The sequence below is a fragment of the Chinchilla lanigera genome, unplaced genomic scaffold (assembly GCF_000276665.1).
Source record: "Chinchilla lanigera isolate Chin_1 unplaced genomic scaffold, ChiLan1.0 scaffold00024, whole genome shotgun sequence".
In the NCBI taxonomy this organism is placed as follows: Eukaryota; Metazoa; Chordata; class Mammalia; order Rodentia; family Chinchillidae; genus Chinchilla; species Chinchilla lanigera.
Window position 1 is genome coordinate 14,209,340 of NW_004955425.1, and position 19,347 is coordinate 14,228,686.

General features: G+C 36.6%; 1 protein-coding gene across 1 annotated transcript; it reads left to right on the forward strand.

Moving 5' to 3' along the window:
* Window positions 1–1,341: 1,341 nt before the first annotated feature.
* On the forward strand, window positions 1,342–17,135 carry Cdk1 (cyclin-dependent kinase 1; the record flags this gene model as incomplete). The annotated part of the gene is given in 7 exon segments (XM_013514913.1): window positions 1,342–1,403; window positions 6,963–7,119; window positions 7,752–7,875; window positions 9,795–9,965; window positions 11,232–11,395; window positions 11,515–11,656; window positions 13,930–17,135. Coding segments are annotated over 7 exon segments (894 nt in total). The 3' UTR covers window positions 14,029–17,135.
* Between the last annotated feature and the right edge of the window lie 2,212 nt (window positions 17,136–19,347).

Consider the following 19,347-nt stretch of genomic DNA (forward strand, 5'->3'; position numbering starts at 1 on the left):
AGCCGGGGCCGGGGACGCTCGGGCGGGCGCGGGGCGGCAGGTCGTGGAGGCCTCCTCCTTCCCTTTCCCCTCCAGGATCCCGAGTCGTTTCCTCAATATGCAGTTCCCGGGTGCGCGTCCCCGCGGGGTGCGCGTCTCCCGGTGCGCGCGTCCCTGGAGGTCTCGGGACGCAAACCCGGCCGTGTCACATTCCGCGGCCGCGGGGTGCACACCACCCCGGGCTTGTTTGAAATTGGTAGTTCCAACTGAAAGTGGAGGGAGGGGACTGAGCCAGGCTTTGAAACAGTTACTTTTTAGCTGTTTGTGCAAAGTGAGCCCAGGGGTCTCGCTGTACTCCGTATATGAAATGCGGTTGTTAAGGGGGTGATTAATTGCTACAGTTGTCCATTTGCCATTTCCTGCAGTGATGGTCTTGAGAGTAACACTCAGGACCAGAGTCCAGGCACAGCGCACAAGTTCTGCTTTCTGGGTTGTTCCCCCGCCCCCCACTGAAGAAAAATGTGAGAATAGAATTTCTTAAGGTTCGCTTAACTCAGTGACTTATAATAATTTTATTATCAGTGATGAGTGATTGGAAAAATCAAGGTAATTATCTTTGAGCTTGGTAAACTTACCCAGCCCAGGAAGTTTTGAGTGTCTGGTTGTTAGATTTATTTTATTCCTTTAACCACTGTTTGTGGTTCATGTGTGTTTTTTTTTTTTTTTTTTTTAACTTGATTCCTCACATTGTGTACTTTACAATTAGAATTTTATCTGTGGAATTGAAATTTTCACTCTTCTGGAGTGCTTAGTGGCATTTTGCACTTTTGAAAGTCTTGAGTATGTTTTGTCTATGTGACTGCAAAAAACAAAGATTAAAACTCAAACTGTAAGTACAGTAATTACATATTTTTAGAGCTTTAAAATAAAAGTCCTATCTGATGATTGAACAGTCTGACCATATCCCTTCTAATGACTTTAAAAAGTTTCTTTTGAAAAGTATAAAGCAGTACAAATTCAAATAACATTTTTGAAATATTTGGGAATAACTTTGTTACACATTGTTAACAAAAAAAGAATTCTTTAGGGTGAAAAAAAATGTCTGAATTTAAGGGTATTTCAGAGACGCTCAGTGCTACATTGTATTGAATATACAAATGTTTTGGATGCTAATAAGGGTCTAAAAGTGAGTCCTTACCCTTCCTTGTAAATGTTGTTTTAATATAATAACTAATATTTATGGAATATATACTGTATATGGCAGAAGGCTCTGTGGAAAATGCTTTATACGTAGTATCTCATTAGTACTTAAAACCATTCTGAGTTAATGTCATCTAATTAAATCAGTTTTTCTTGTTTTAGGATCTGTAATACCTGTTGAATAACTATGGAAGACTACACCAAAATAGAGAAAATTGGAGAAGGTGAGTGGTTTTAATAATATATACATTTTAAGAAATTATTTAACAATGCTACTTGTGTAACACTGAGGACACATAAATATTAAGATGCAACATTAAGATATCTTGTAAGCTGAATGTGATAGTGCATACCTGTTATTCCAGCATTCTGGGAGGTTGAGGCAGGATGATAGTTCAAGCCCACCCTGGTCAATTTATGGACTTCCTCAGATGCTGTGGCAAAATAAAATATTAATAAAGATGTGGAGATGTAGTTCAGTGCAAAGGCCCTGGTCTCATTCCCAGTATTGCATGGGAAAAATGAAGTGTCTTCTAGTAGTAATATGGATTGATGTTCTGCTATGACTCCTTGGTAACTCCTCCGCCCAACAGTTAGAATTTTTGATAGTAAACATTTGAGTGTTTGTGTTTTGAAAACACTATAATTTGTGTGTTTTGGGAGGACAAAGATTAGGACAGTAGTAGTATACTAATTTCATAAAATGTTTTTAGTATATAAAACTAAATTTTACCTAAAGTTTATTAAGCTGGTTATAATAAATTAATTAAATTTTTATTTTTAATATAGGGTATTCCTGGGTAATTTAGGACAGTCTTGAACTCACTGTAGTGCAGGCAGTCCCCAAATTTAAGATTCTCTTGCCTCAGCCTCCCAAATGCTGGGATTACAGGCATGCAGTATCCCTACCCAGCCTACAATAATTGCTTATTAAACTAATTTACAATAAAGTTTCTAGAGTGAATGGTCTGGCATATGTTTGTGTGTAAGTCACTCTAAAACTAGTAACTTTTGTGCGTAATCATTTGCATTTTGCAGTGTTTCACTGAGTGTTTAGATCTAGTTAGACGTGGTGGCATACACCTGTAACCCCAGTTACTGGGGAGGCTGAAGCGGGAGGATAGTGAGTTTGAGTCTGGCCTGGGCAACTTAGTGAGGTCTTACCTCAAAATAGACTCTAAAGAGGGCTGGCTTGTAGCTCAGTGGTAGAGCACATGCCTAGCATGCAGGAAGCCCTAGACTCAATTTTCACCACCAAAAAAAAGATCTATGTAGCATAAATAAGAGAGAAATATATCTCTTTGCCTAGAGGTTTTCTGTTTGTTTTCATTTTTTTGAGACTAGGTCTTGGCTATGTAGTTCAAATTGCCTTTGAACTCACCATATAGCCCAGGCTGGCCGGAATTTGCCACAATCTTCCTGCCTCAGCTTCTTAAATGCTGAGATTATAGGCGTGCACCACCACACCCAGTCAGCCTGGGTTTTTAAAATTTTTTTCCCTCACGGGACATCCAAGTTTGTATACAGAAATTCTGAAGTGCTTGTTTACAGCGTTCTAGGAGCAAATGATAAAACTTGTACGAAGAAATTTGCTATTAGAGTCCAGTTTATATGTATTCTGCTTGAGAAACATTTTCATCTTTTGTTCACTCAAAGACTGCAGTAATGCAAGGCATATTAAAAAATGAAGTGAGGAATACTGTATGGAATTTAGTAAGATAGAATGACCGAGGTTTAGTGTTGAGTGGCAATATATTGTTAGGTCTTTTTAGAAAATAATTCTCTTAAATACATTATGCAGTCCATTCTACTAAGCTAATTTTGCTGCTGAATTGAAAGTATCAGATGTTAAGCAGTTACTATTGCTATGACCGCTGTCTTCACAGCTATCTCTACACTGTACCCACTTGGCCAGCCTCACTGATACTCCAGTTGGAGTTTCTTTGATGTCCTCAAGTGTGATCTACCTTTTAACCTATAGGTCTTTGGCAGTGGTTCCTGGAAGCCACCCCACTGTTAGTGGCTTTACTCTTCATCTCCTTGGACTTGGCCAAGAGAGCTCAATAGTTCCATTGGCATCATGTCCACCATCTTTTTGTTTTGTTCTGGTGGTACTGGAGATTGAGCTCAGGGCCTTTGCACTGAGCTACATGCCCAGCCCTTTTTAGTTTTCATTTTGTGGTGGGATCTTGCTAAATTGCGAGGCTGTCTGAACTGCTCAAACATGGGATCCCATCTTGGCCAAACTCTTCTGGAACTTTCTATCTTCCTGCCTCAGCCTCCCAGAGCATTGGGATTGCAAACGTGTACCACCACATATGACCTAATCCCTTTTTTATTTAATTGCTGTATTGCAAGCTGCGTGAATGCTGGCAGTTTTGTCTTGTTCTCAAGTGTTTACCTATTGCCTGCCAGTGTGTGTAGCCCCCAGGAGATACTCAAATATTTGATGACATTATTTTCTTTTCCATATATGTTTTTCTGAACTATGTCATTTCATCTCTTTTCTACCATGTTTTGTCTATTCCAGCGTCTGGCTGTTTGGGGATTCTGTACTGGGTATTGTTTGGTTTAGTTTGGTTTTTGTTTGTTTTTTTTTTTATTTGTTTTAAAGACAGTGTCTTACTGTGTAGCCCAGGCTCGCCTCAAATTAACCTCTCCATCCTGCCTCAGCCTCCTAAGTGTCATTTGACTGGATAATATTTTGAAAAATTAACTTGTGGAAATGAGATGTAGATGATGTCTCATATGCAATTTTCTTTTGTTTTCTGCCAGGTACTTGGTCAAGCTCTTCGTATTTAAATACTGTGGTGATTTTAAACTTTATTCCTCAACTTATTATTTTGAACATTTCCAAACCTCAGATAATTTGAAAGATTTATATGATGGACCTATAATATCTTCACAAAGATGTTAGTGGCTTGTCACACTTTCTGTGTGTGCATTAGCAATTTTTCTTTTAGATACATTTCAAATAGCATAGATGGGCTGTACTCCTAAACACTTCAGCATGTATCTTCTGAAGAGCTACCTAAGGTTATGCATTTCATTTGGCAGTTTTGCCTGCATTTTTTCTAATTTAAAATCTTGTCTTTGGTCCGTGGGTGGGTGGGTGGGGTGTTGCTACTGGGAATTGAACCCAAGGACTCTGCGCTGGGGTATCCCCAAGCCTTTAAAAATTTTTTTTTAAATTTTGAGAGCATCTCTCAAGTTGCCAGAGTGGGCTTGATTTTCTCTTTTGTTTCGTGATGCTAGTGATCAAACCCAGAGCCTTGTGAATGCTACACAAGCCCTGTATTGCTGAGCTATATCCCCTGCCCTTTGTGTTTTGAGGCAGTGTCTTGGTAAATTACCCAGTCTGATCTTGTGTTGGCCTCTAGGCTAGCTTGGGTTACAAGCGTGTACCGCCATACTTGGCCTAATTTATTTCTTAAATACATCTAGACTTCTTTTATGTTGGATATTACAAAGCTGTTTTTTAGTTTCTGAATTTAAAAATCAGAGTGTTGTCATGCTAGTCTTTGAGTGTTTTCTTGTGTGATGACAGTGTCTTTAGCTGATAAAGCATAGCTGTAGCCATGATGGAGGAAACTTACTGGCATTTAGTAGACGCTCTGTGAAATGAAGGCTTACTGCTTACCCCTGGGGCTTCCATAGCTGATCATTCCTGCTTTGTATTTCCTGGGAGAAGTCTTATTAGACTGGTCTCCTTCCAAGCTTTTCTGTTACCATGACGTTTACCTGCTTTTAAGGTAGTATTTTTCTTTTGTTCTTCCTTGGTTACTTATTAAGCTATTTAAAATAGTTCTGTATCTATAATACTTACTCTGTTTTAGAGTGTGTACTGTGTATTTCCTCGGTAATTTTTGGTGATTAACCAGTGAAATTATTCTGCTTTATTTAATCTCTATTCTGGTAGTTCAGTGAGAAGTGGTAACAGTTCAAAGAGCATCAGAAAGAAGAGACAGAACGCTAATCTCTAAAATTCAATGTAATGAACATGCGGTGTTGGCCAACAGTGCTTATCAGTTAACTGTAGATTACGTAGGACTAGATGAGATTATATACTTGAAGAAGAAAAGATACAAAGAATCTGAATTTCCTATGAACTGCTTTGCTATATTATACAACTGACTAATCTTCTTGAGACAATATGAATACTGCCAAGTGTGCTACTGCTGTAGCAACCTTTTGTGTTTAAATGTAAGTATAATATGCATCCCCCAAAATGATCAGCTGTTAAGTGTACAAAAGATTACCTACCTTTTTGACAGTGTTGCTAATGGAACCCAGGACCTCATGCATGCTAGGCCAGTGCTCTGCCACTGAGCTAAATCTCCAGCCCCAAAGGTCACCTAATTTAAAGATGGCTGAAGCTTGAATACAATCAGCTCTCCTTTAATCTGGAACAATTTTGATCATTTCAAGTAACAGCTAATCCATAATTTAACCAAAATATGGATTGGGTTTATTTAAAATTATCCATTTAAAATGGCACTAGTATTTAGGAAAACATGTAGGATTTTAAAAATTGGCAGCAAAGTTTGTGTAACATCAATTTGCAGTTGATCAATCTGCATGAATTCAGATGAAGCAACTGGTAGTATCAGTAGCTTTTAGCTTATTTAGCTCTTACATTGAGAGAAACTAATCAAAACAATAGACTTTATCAAGAATATGTATTCTGGTCACTTTTGTAGTTATAATAGATGTCATGGAAAGCTGAAACTGGGCTGGGGATTCAGCTCAGCGGCACAGCGCCTGCTTGGCAAGCGCGAGGTTGTGAGTTTGATTTCTGGTGCCGGAAAAAAAAAAAGAAAGGAAAAAAAGCAGAAGCTTTTCCACAAAATTCATCTATAACCAAAGGCATTTTACAGCTTCTTAAATTCCAGCCTAAATTGAAAAATCACTTTTCCAGGGAATTAAGTGCAGCATGTATGTGAACTTATTTTCGGTAACTAGTCCATTTTCCTTATTGCCATTTCTGTTTTCTGTGTCCACCCTCCCCCACTTTCACAGTCCCTTACACTGACATTGTTGCTCATTATCTGAAGGATTTATCAGTATCAGGTTTTTTTGTTTTGTTTTGTTTGTCAACTTGGGAATGGATGAGCTTTTCCTATGTAGTAGATCATGTGGAGCTTTATTGTAATAGTTTGTAAAAACACCTGATCCTTTTTGTCTTCATTATTTTCTGGATGAGGATTGATGACCATATTTTAAAATGTACATAGCCAGTCATGGTGGTACACGCCTGTAATACTAGCACTTGGGAGGCTGAGGCAGGAGGATCGCCTCAGGTTTGAGGCCTGCCTTGGCTACCTTAGTAAGTTGAGAGCTATCCTGAACTACATAATAAGACACTGTCTCAACTCCCACACCCCAAATTATATAAGTATCTTGAAAAGCATAAATTATAGTTCTGTGTTACGGTGACTAAGATTTTTACATAGTGATGTGTGCCTGCTCTTGTTCTGTGGGATATTTGGCAGGAGGTAAATTTCAGTGAATTCTCCTGTTATGTACTGGAACATTAATAGTACTTCATTAATATATAGCACTTGTGATGGCTACATGAATTTACTTATTAGCCATGTACACAATACTTTGTAACTACCTTCATTTTCTTTTGGAAGCAGTAAGGATATGGTTATGAGTAAGATACTTTCTATCTGACCACAGCAGACTTTCTATTGTGTGACATCTTAAGGAATTTAATCATTTTTAAAATCTTTTCAGTTGTGGGATGTGTGGCATAGCAGATACTTACTTTTGTATTTCAGGTACTTATGGAGTTGTATATAAGGGTAGACACAAAACTACAGGTCAGGTGGTAGCCATGAAGAAAATCAGACTGGAAAGTGAAGAGGAAGGGGTTCCTAGTACTGCAATTCGGGAAATTTCTCTATTAAAAGAACTTCGCCATCCAAATATAGTCAGGTATGGCATGCTATCGGAACTTAAGCTATTTTCTGCGTCTTACTTCAAATGTGAATTTCATTCGGGAAAATAGTACATTTTCTTAATTTCTGGTCTAACCTTTCTGAGTGGAACAGAGTCCTACTCTTTTTATTTATTGATGTTAAATGCTGGGCATAAATACAAGAATAGTCTGTTAAAGCAAGAATAGAGTTAGAGGGGCTTAGTTGTAAAAATCCGCTTTGGGAGCTGGAAAAGCTGGGTAAAGTGGGCTTAGGAGAAGGAAACTTGGAAAGGCTTTGTGAACTATCTCCAAGTCTGGGGGCTTTAGTCTTAAAGATCACCCCTTCTACTTTAAAAGTTATTTCTGTCATTTACTTAAGTGGGAGGACAATCTGAGCAATGGGTAGCTAATCTAGACTCATTATTTTGGAATACACCTTATGAATAATGTAGCACCTCCTATGTAATAAAGCTTGTTCTCCTGATGTTCCCCTTTCAAATTCTAGGTTTATATTAAGATTTTTTTTTTCTAGTTTGGAAACTACCATCTCTTTCCCCACTTTTTATAATAATTATTACTACTTTCATGAAAGAGAAGCTGAAAATGTTTGCTGGAATTTTTGTTTCATAAAATTATTTTTATCCTTCAGTCTTCAAGATGTGCTTATGCAGGATTCCAGGTTATATCTCATTTTCGAATTCCTGTCCATGGATCTCAAGAAATACTTGGATTCTATTCCTCCTGGGCAGTTCATGGACTCATCGCTTGTTAAGGTGAGAAACATGACTATTTTTATTATATTTAACCAGTGTGAATGAAGTCTTCTTTTTGTAGAGTCTTTAAATTTTATGAGAATATGCTTGGAAAGAGTACTTTACTTTCCCCCCATACAGATTAGATAAACATGTACCTATCGATTAGTGCTTCTAGTAAGTGAAAAGTGATGTCTGTGATAACATGGAACGAAAAATAATACTGTGTGTTATATTTGAGGATTCTGGTCTTTGTTTGTTCAATAGGTTTAAAACAGCAGAGACCTGGAGCAAATGGTGGTGGTAGATGGCTTTATTTTATTCTAGTTAAAATATGTTTTCAAGCTGAGTATGATTGTGCATGTCTGTAATTCCAGCACTTAGGAGTCTGAGGCAGAAGGCTGAAATTCTGAGGCTGGCCTGCGTTATTAATTACATAGCTATTGAGACCGGGCTATATTACTTAGACATCCTGTTTCTAATAGCGGGGGGGAGGGGAAGGGTGTGTGGGTTAATATATTCTAGACATTTATTATATATACTTCATGTAAGTTAAAAAGTTTTAAGAGTATTAAAATGTGTAAAGTAACAGTAGTTCGTTCTTACACTAACAACTGACCATTCTTCAGAGATAGCTATTATTAATTTTATTTGTAATCTTATAGATCTCTTGTACAAATGGAATTATTTATATTTTATATATATAAACTGGCTTTTTGGATGTAAACTGACATGTACATCTATCTGTGTCTGTTTGCATTTTTAATAGAATTTTTTAAGCCATTTCTATGTTTATGGACAGCTAGGTTGTTTTCTAGCTTGGTGATGGTTTTTATTAACCATACTGAAGTATCTTTATATTCCTCTTTGTATGCAACTTTGTAGGATAAATTTCTATTATGTGAAAAGGACATGCTAATATTTTTTATTTCACATTTAACATTTTTTTGTTCAATCGTTTATAGATAGCCGGTATCTCCTCACTGGTTTAATAATTTCTTTCGTTATGTTTTACATTTTATCTTTTTGCCTTATTAGTTGTGTATACTGTTAATAAATTTTATAATATATATAAAAAGCCTTGTCTGACTTTTGGCTTTTCAGTTCTATGTCTTGTTTAAGCCTTCCTCACTTGAAGATAATACATATTAGAAGAGTAAATGACAATATTTTTCTAATGCTTTTAGTAGAGCCTCCCACCATACCCCCTCATACCTTTTTGGTCTAATTCTGACAGATTTACTTTGTTTTAAGAACTAAGTATAAATCCAACTTTATTCCCCGACAGCCAGTTGTCCTAACTGGTTTTATGTATTTTCTAATGTCACACTTTCCACACAGTATTTTATTGTGGAAGATATTTCTGTAATACTTATGTTGCTTCAAGTGATAATTACATTGTCTTTGATAAGTTTCCTATAAAACACCTATTTCTGAGCTATTCTATAGCACTTTATTATTAATTATATCCATTTAAATAAATAATCAATATCCTATCTGCCGTTTATTTTGGAATACTTGACTAATGTTTTCAAAGAGGAAATGTATGCATAAAGATGAAAGGTAGAAATGAAAAAGACCAGTTTTATTCAATATAAAAACACAGCAGGTATAAACATACAAAAGAAAATTTAAGAAAATTCTACATAGACGACTAAGCTGAGATTTAAGGGTAGGCTGCCAAAAATGAGTAAAAGTGGAGTGAGTGCATATCGATGCAAATATGTCCACAGGTAAATATCTAACTCTGGGTTATGCAAGCATATTGTATAGAAATGGCTTCCCACACACAAATGCCTGTTGTTCAAAATGTCCTGAAAGCTTTTTTGGTACCTATTTCCCTGCATCATAATGTCTTACGCCTTTGAAACCGAGTAAAGACTAGTTAGAAAATCCTTTGTGGTATGATTAAGTTTCTTGTATCTATTTCTTTTTTCCAGAGTTATTTGTACCAGATCCTTCAGGGTATTGTCTTTTGTCACTCTAGAAGAGTTCTTCACAGAGACTTAAAACCTCAGAATCTGTTGATTGATGACAAAGGAACAATTAAACTGGCTGACTTTGGTCTTGCTAGAGCCTTTGGGATACCCATTAGAGTATATACACATGAGGTAAGGAGAATAGTGATTTTGGTGCTTTTGAATGTGTGATTGTTGAATTGTTTCCTGTATTTAAATTAAAAAATACTCAAGAAAAGATTTCTGCTCTGTGACGATATCAATTTATTGCTTCTCAGTTCCAAGTTGACCCTTTATTACATGCTATGTGAAAATGGAACTGGAACCATGAAATATTTCCCCCTCTGCCAGCTGCTGTATTAAGATTTGTCCCTAGAGGGTACTGGAGAGGCACTTAGAGTTGTCACTATTTCTTAATAATCTTGTTTATTCAAACCCCCATCACAGTTTAATTCTTTAAACTTTTCCCATTCAAATGATGGTGTGGTTTCTGTCTCCTGGTTGGACCTTTGCTGATACACAAGCATATTGATTACAAAATATATTTTGTTGCTTTAGGGGGTGGTATTTCTGATACATGATCCATTTAGAAGTCACTACATATTCCTCTTCTTTCTTTTCCCTCCCCTCCCCTGCTGTCCTGTCTTTTCCTTTGGTTCTGAACCTAGGCCTTTGTGCATGCTGGGCAAGTGCTCTCCCACTGAGCTACATCTCTAGCCCTATTGTCAGGTTTTGTCAGTATTATATTGACAGCTTGGTATTTTCATTTCTGGATAGAAAGGAAATGTTAAACTGTCCCCATGGCTTCTGTATAGTTGTATACCTTTAAGCCTAAAGACTGACTGCAGATCAAAACTGGTAATATACATCTTGTTAGATGTCCTGGTTTCTTGTTAGTTTTCTCATCGTTATAAGCAGTAGTAGTTGGTTCTCTTTTTTCCTCATTAGCTATGCTCTAAGTTAGACGCTATATTTTTTTCATTATGATACATTAAGATGGTTAATTAGTTCTAGGTCACTGATAAACTTCCTCGGTTAGTTGTGCTCTTAATTTGTGTTAACATGGAATCTTAATTGTCATTTTAGCACCTAAGCAATGCCTGCTGTTTCTACAGTATCATCCCTAAGTCCCAAACCTATTACTAATAATTTTTTATTTAGGAGATTAGACCCATAACTGTTTTGATCTTTCTGCTTTTGGTATTTGAAAGGCAAGAAAAGATTTGTGTGTTCTACCTCCCCACGTGAATAGAACTCAGAAATGAAATATTTAGTATTTTACAGATAGTTAATTTGCTGAAACAGTATTATTGCTGACCATTGTATAGCTTTCTACAGGACAGTCCTTATGAAATATAAATGTTTAACTTTAGGTAATTTAATGCATGCTTACTCACTGTAAAACTTGCTTTGCAATAGGTAGTCACACTCTGGTACAGATCTCCAGAAGTATTGCTGGGGTCAGCTCGTTACTCTACTCCAGTTGACATTTGGAGTATAGGCACCATTTTTGCAGAATTGGCAACGAAGAAACCACTTTTCCATGGGGATTCAGAAATTGATCAACTCTTCAGGATTTTCAGGTACTGTTATTTTAAGCTTAAACTGTTCAAATCTTTTGCATTAAATAATAAAGTTGACATACATATAACAAGATATTCTTGCTTTAACTGGTAGTTTCTGGTTTTGCTACTGTTTTTAGAGCTTTAGGCACTCCTAACAATGAAGTATGGCCAGAAGTGGAATCTTTACAGGACTATAAGAACACATTTCCCAAGTGGAAACCAGGAAGCCTGGCATCCCATGTCAAAAACCTGGATGAAAATGGCTTGGATTTGCTCTCGGTAACCAAGACTTTACATCTTAAGCAAGACATATTTTTCTACTTCAGGACTTTAATATTACTGATGGCTCTGCATGCATTCAGTCCTTTCTTTCACCTAGGAGAGAGGGAGAAAACTGACATATTTTGAGTTTAATTTTTTTCCCTTGTGCTTTTGGGGTACTGAGGATTGAGCAACTGCCTCCACTGTGTTTTGATTTTAATGTGATAGGTTGCTCTATATATTCTAAAGGAGATGCCCAGGATTATACACTTTTTATTTTTGCTTTTCTTTGTGACGCTGAGGTCTCAGACATGCTTTTTAAGCCTTCTGCCTCTGAGCTATAGCCTTGTTCTTTCCAAATTAGTGTAGTTGCCTTCCCAGCTTTTGTCTCAATACCTACCAGTGAGCCCCTTTTTTAGTTTATCCTAGAAAGAAATGCTTTCTTTTCAGTTGATATTTTTGGTTATTGAAACTCTTCAATTTGTGTCCAATTTTCTCCATCAGAAAATTCAGAAGGACTAATATAGTTCTTAATCTTTTTTCCTCTACTACATTGCTACTTCCAATTAACAATTGTTTCATTTAAAAACAAGACAGAGAAGAAATTAACCACTGGAGGGAAAAAGCTTACTTTAAGAAGCTTATTTTAGAATAGTATTTAAACTTTGAATTTTTAGAGGACCAATTTTTGGTAAAGCTCATATGACTTCATGTCAGAAAAAAAGCTTTAGCAGGTCTAAACAAAAGGAAAAAAATATACATTGCAGTATCATGAAATATATTTTCTAATTGGTCTTTGAGCTCCTTTCAGAATATATAAATCATTATGTCACCAAATTAAGCTCAAATTTTCCATTTGCTTATTTATGCTTGAAGTCCAAAGTCCTTTACCTATATATATGTCAGCTTTCATGTCACTGGGGTGAAATCCTGATCAACTACAATTTAAAAGCAGAAAAGTTTATTTTGACACAGTTGCCATGGGCTCAGTCCATGGTTTACTAACTCCAGGGCAAAAATAACCACGATGAAGGGGACTAGTGGAGGAAAGCTGCGTGCACAGTGACAGCCAGGAGGCAGAGAGAGGGAACATTTATTAGCCCATTCATCAGTGGACTGACACACTTGAGTACAGCAGCCCCCAACCCAGTGACCTTTCAGAAGTCCCACCTCTGAATACATGGGACTCTGGGGAGGCATTTTAGATCTAAACCATAAATTATTTTGTAATATCAGTATAGTTGACTATCTCATGTAGCTTATGTTAAAGTAATGGAAATGTTTCAGACCCAACCTACCTTTAACTTCTAAACTTCTCAAACACAAAAAATTTCGCTTTGGTTAGTGAAACGAAAACAAACCTCCATAAATCAGTTCACTCAGTCTCGCCGCATGTGACATCTTGGACTAGATCACTCTTGGGACTGTCGTGTGTACTGCAGCATAACTCACTAGTTTCATGAGCTTGGGCAGGTTGCTTCACCTCTTCTAGGTTTGGTGTCCTCATTTGTCAAGTATCTGCCTTTTATGAGTGTACAGTGCTGGATAGGTAGAGCACAAATGGTAACTAATTAGTAAAAGTAATCTGCATGCATTTGGTCTTCTTTAAGGTTAATATTTTTTAAGAGAAATACCAAACTTTACTGAGTTTTTTCTGGTAATGTGTAAATAATACTAGTTGCTGGGTGGTAATTCACATTGTGGTTCATTTTAGTAACACATGGTTCTGTGGGTTTTTTCTTTTGTTTCTAATTTAAAGCTTCTTTGAAGCTGTATCCAAAACCACAATAGTTAACTGCCACCATTCTAAGAATGTGGTAAATAACTTGGATGGCCATTTAATTCTTAAATATAATTAGCTAAATAGATACCTTTCTTAAATGTATGCCTTAGATTTAAAGCTATCTCTGACTGCTGTGTCTTACTATGATTTGTAACAAAAAGATTATGAAGATATTTATGAGTTAAAGGAGCAGATTATTCTAGACTTAGAGGGAGATAATTTGGAGGAATGAGACATTTATGTAGCTTGTGTTAAAGTAATGGAAATGCTCATTTAGTAGATTTTACTAAAAATTTTTTTTTTTTTTTTTTTTGGTTTTTCTCCCGTACCGGGAACGGAACTCACGACCTTGCGTTTGCCAGGCAGGCGCTTTTGCCGCTGAGCTAAATCTCCAGCCCCTGATTTTACTAAAATTTTTAGCAAATTATTTATTGGTTTAAAAAGTTAAGACTATATAAATTTTGGTTTGTTTTCTAAGACTTTCTTCCTTTTTTCTTTCTCTTCCCAGAAAATGTTAGTCTATGACCCTGCTAAACGAATTTCTGGTAAAATGGCACTGAATCATCCGTACTTTAGTGATTTGGACGATCAGATTAAGAAGATGTAGGTTCCTGCCAAAATGTTTCAATGCATTATAATCCAGGGTGAATAGTTGTATTTTTACTGTTGTGATTCTGTCTATTTTTGTCTTCTACATTTTTCTTCTTTGCTATAAAACTGAAACTGTACTTCACTTTCTAATTTCAAAAGTATAACTTAAAAATGTAAATATTGTTCTATATAAATTTAAATATAATTCTGTATATGTGTGTAGATCTCACTGACAATTATTTGTTACTATCATAAAACTATACATCTAATACTGGTGTTAGGCACTGGGGAAATTTTGAGCTAGTTTAAATCACCTCAGTCTTTATAGCAGTTATATTTTCCTGTAGTTATAGTACCGAAATTTAGGTAAATGTGCCAAGTTCAAGTTTCATAATAGTTTGATGTGTTTTTATGCTCTGAATGTTTAAATTTTCTGATCCGTTTCTTGCCATGTGGTAACTATACAACCTGCTTGAAGATGAATATTTTTTTACTGGTATTTCAATTTGTGACCTAAATGTTTAAGCATTCAGGATGAGAGGGCTGTACAGATCTGAGAAATGATGCTAAATTTATAGAGGTTTTCAGTAACTTATAAAACTAACATTAGAGCATGCCAGAGTTTGCTAAATTTTGCAGTCGAAGATCAAGGGCTGTCCTCAGCAGGGAAGAACAGTTTGAAAATTTATGAACTATCCTATTTTTAGGTACATTATGAAAACTGTTTGTCTAAGTGAATTCTTATGCTTTGGCCAGAAGTAATCGCTATGAAGGAGCTGCTTCTCTTGCTTTTAGATCTGACTTTACTTAAAAATTCTGACAATGTTGTTTATTAGCAGCCTTCTACAAATGTTCTAACACACAAATACTTAGCTGCAATCTCTAGTTCTGAGAATTAATTATAATTCTTACCTGTGAGCACCTAGTTTAAATTATTTGCAATCATCAAGAGAAATGTATATAAAAACAGTTTTGTTACTGTTGTAGGATATATCTGTTGTTTCGCTGACCACATTTTCTTCTTTTTTTTTTCTGCTTACCTGTGGCTTGAATCTGCATTCCTGTGTTACTGGTTCTTACTAGGTTGGTTGGGTATGCAATGAGTGATCCATCTTACCCTTTTGCACTTGGAGGTGAAAGTGTGGATCACTTTCTTTGGCGGTGGGACAGTTGGCAGTTGGTTGCTTTGTTGTAGAAATTATGGAAAGCCACCTGGCTGTAAAAGAATTCAGAGCCTGCAGATGGAAGTCATTCGGAGTCATATTAGGGAAAGTTGTTAAGATTTCATGGTGGGAATCTGGGAAATGAAAATCGCACAAAAGATTTCAGATGGTGCAGTAGTGTGCATATCTACCAGCTTATGTTCACTTACAGAGGAAGTGGGACTTTAAAGTAGAACTATTTTTCAAATTGCAACGCTTTAGTATTAACTACTAGAGTAGAATTAGCATTAACCACTAGAGTAGAAACTATCAATGTTTATCAGTAACACAAATATGTGATGAGTGTTTGGAACCTTAAAATATGGCAGAACGACTTCTCTCAGTTGAGCCTAATTGTCTAAAATGTCAATAATGCACCCATTTAGAATGCTATGGTGGACCACGGCAAGAACATAGATGGTAGAACACTGGCATTGCTGTAGGGTTTGATCTACTTTTGATCCTGCTTCAAATATTTGTGTGATAATATAAAATATGTCAATTTCGGGGACTTGGTGAAAAGCTACTGAATCAGATACTCACCTCATGCATATTTTTAAATAAATTTATGCTGTGGGGGCTCTGCTTAATTATAAAATGACTAGGCCATTGGTTTTTGCTCCATTTCTGAACTGGACCAGTTCACCCCTCCTTAGGCCACTTCCAGGAGGTCACCATATTGATGCCAAATTTAGTGTGGGCACAGACTGGCATACCACACAGCAGCCCAGAACTGAACCCAAGCGGTCCTCCTACTTCAGCCTCCCCAATAGCTGGCACTGTAGGTGTGGGCCGCCATGCCTGACTAGGCCATTGGTTTTTAAATCTGTAGTGTGCCAGAAGTCCCTTGGAGCTGCCTCTGGCACTACCCTAAACAATTCTGATTTTGAAATTGGAAAATGCATCCCAGAAATGTATTTCTTTTAAAAGCTTCCCAAGCTCATGACAAAGTTGTTATCAATTGATGGTGAGTTTGATGACTGGACATGTATCTAATTTTGTCCTAAAACTCCATAGCATCATGCAATATTTTAATTCTTTTTCTGATTCAGTCTATGTTCTTCAGAGGAAGAAGTGGACTATGCATCATATATAATCATTGATGTGAGACCTTTACACAGCACTATAATTACTAAAAATCTTAAATGTTATCCAGCCTTGGAGGTTTTTCTTTTTTTTAATTTAAATATATTAGCAATAAAAATGCAGAACAGTCAATACAAAATATACAGCAAACTACTATGTATATGAGCATGGCATATATAAATTAAAAGTTCTAAAATAATAGTATTTTAGAAGAGTTAATAAAATGGCCTAATAAAGTTCTTCTAGGGACTTAAAAGCTAAAATTTTAATTAAATGTTTTAAAGTGCTTGAAAAGACTTGGAAGCTGTTAGATGGAGCAAACTTTTTAGTTCTTTAGCAAGAGGTGGCTCATGGTAGGTCCATTTTTAATGGAGACCACCATGAAGCAGCCCTGAGCAGGGCTCAGATTAATCAATTGGCTTTTCATGTCCACGTGTGAATCTGAACAAGGCCTAGGCTCCTTGTCTGGAAATAGTGGCCAAGTGAACCTCTGTGAGTCACTAATCCCTACTAAGACCTGTAGTGGCAGTGAAGCTCAGAAAGCCTCAAAGGATATGATGACAGCCAACACACCTGGATCCCATCTCAACTGGATAAAGACTATAGCCTCAGGCATCTCACTCCTGGATGGATTAATTTATTACCTTACTTGAAGTCCCTGACTGATTTCTCCCTTCTTCTGATAACCAAATAAATACAGGCCACCCAGAGAAGGTCTTAGTCTTAGCCCTAAGAGAATCTTAAATTTGGGGAGAGGGCTCTTGTCCTCCTGGAGCCCTGAAATCACTCTATTTTTCTCTTTTTATTTAGCCTTCCCTGTACACTCTTGGGAGATTGCAGACCCAATCAGCCCGCAGTAACTAAGGGATATTATTAACCTGATACATTTTAATTTATGATTTTTTATATATAATTAATTTATGATTAAATAGTTGCTATATTCAAACGAATCAGCAAGCTTTTATAGAACAATAGAATTCTGCATTGTTAACTGATTAATAAAATGCCTGCCTTAGTGTTGAACAAGCTCTCCAAGGTAAGATGCAGTTTTCAGTTCAGCTGGTTTTCCTACTTTCTTGGGTAGCAGTTTTCCCATCTATCTGGGGAGCTCTCCACTACTGCCTGTGATCCTAAGGGGTCCTGATTTGGGGCTTGTTGAGTCACAGTATACACTAACCTGACAGTACTTGATCCAAGGTTACATAGATGAACTAACAAGGCCCCCGAGGGCCCTGCTGACATTAAGCCGGGGTGGTGAGTGAAGAGCCTGAGAGACATATCCACTGTGGAGCCAGTGGAGGTGAGATTTAAAATGTTCTTAGAATTCCCTGTTTTACTGCAGCTTCTGATATTGATGTGTATACTGGTACTAATGTAAGTGTACTATGTGTTGACCTTTCAAAGGACTTAAACTTTGAGGGAATGTTTATACTGTATGTGGTGCCTACTTTTTACCAGTCTGGAGTACAAATCTTTAATTACAGACTTTTCTACAGGTACTCACTTTGCCTTGAGAAATGATTTCAAAACCATTACTGTACTTTTCTGTTAAGGAAATAATGCAATAACAAAAGGAGAATGTACGTGGGAGAATTTATTTGCTAAAGATTATGAGTAGTTCTTTATATTTGAAAGAAGCTTTATAGTAATTAAGTAGCATATGCTGTTTTTTTTGTGGGTCTCAAACTCAGGACCCTGTACTTGCCAGGCAGGCACTTACACCACTGAGCTAGATCCTCAGCCCAACATATGCTATTTCAATAGAAGTTTTCTATACTATAAAAATGCTGTGAACTATAAAATCACAAGAATGATGATACCCTAATGCATCCTTTAAAGAAGAAAGATACATTTCCCAACCGAACATAGCCATTCGCCTCAATGGCCCTGGTGTCATGACAAATGTGCAAGAAAATAGAAATGCGTTCATGAAGCGTGTTTATTGCTTCTAGGATCCAAAAGGGAAGCAGAGCATTTGCTTCATCTTAAATCTTGCTAGAATCTGAGCAGTTCTAGAAATACTCTGGCTTCTGCTTTAAAATACTCTTCATCCACAAGCACTATGGAAGTAGCTCAGAACATTCAAAGATCAGTTTTCCAGATGAACACAAAATGCTACATTTTTGACTGGTCAACATCAATTTGAAGCCCCACAACCTGGATGACAAATGTAGTCTTCAGGTCTTAATTTCCTGTACTAACAGGCTCATTGTCATGGATAAAAATGCCTCATGTCTTTTCCCCCACATTTTGGCGTCCACATGTAACCCACATGCATTTGGCAAACAAGTCGTTCCAAGTTAATGATAAAACTTTAGATTGAGTGCATCATTTAACGAATCTTACAGATGAGGGGACTACAGATTTCAACCATAGTGTGAAATGGAACCTGAATTTACTAGTAAGGATTTCTGTGGTTTGGATCTGCTCAAATGAGATTGGAGTCTATAGTAGAGGCAGGAAAGAAATTACGTATTTTGAGAATGGAATAGAGAATTCAAATATCCAGTGGAGAGAAGGAAGTAAGATCTGAGAAAGGTGCATAAAATGGGTTTTCAGTTCTTAAAAATTAGAAGTGAAAAGGATAATAATACAAGTAGCTAGAGACCAGGCCCACCATTACATAGGTGTTTGGGTGAATTCTCTGCCTCCATTTCAAGGGTAATTGAAGCTTTAAAGGATATTATGGATATTTTTAAATAGCCATATTCCAAGCAGTACCTATGCAACTCCAGTTTAATTACAGGCATTTATCAGGCAATAAGAAACATTGGGGTAGTATTACATCATCATAAGGTCTGTGGCCCAAAAATACCTAACATACATATATAGTAAAAGCAATGAGCTCAGACTTCAAGAGAAATGTGTCTTGTGTTTCCACATTTGGAATACTTGCTAGCATGGCCAAAAGGCAAAGGAATAAACAATATTCAGAATGCTTAATAGCATTAAATAAAAGGATTGTTAAACAAAACTGGACTTAAGCAGATGTTTATTTAAATACAAACAGCAACTCCTACTTTTCCTGTTATCTCCAATTACATGAT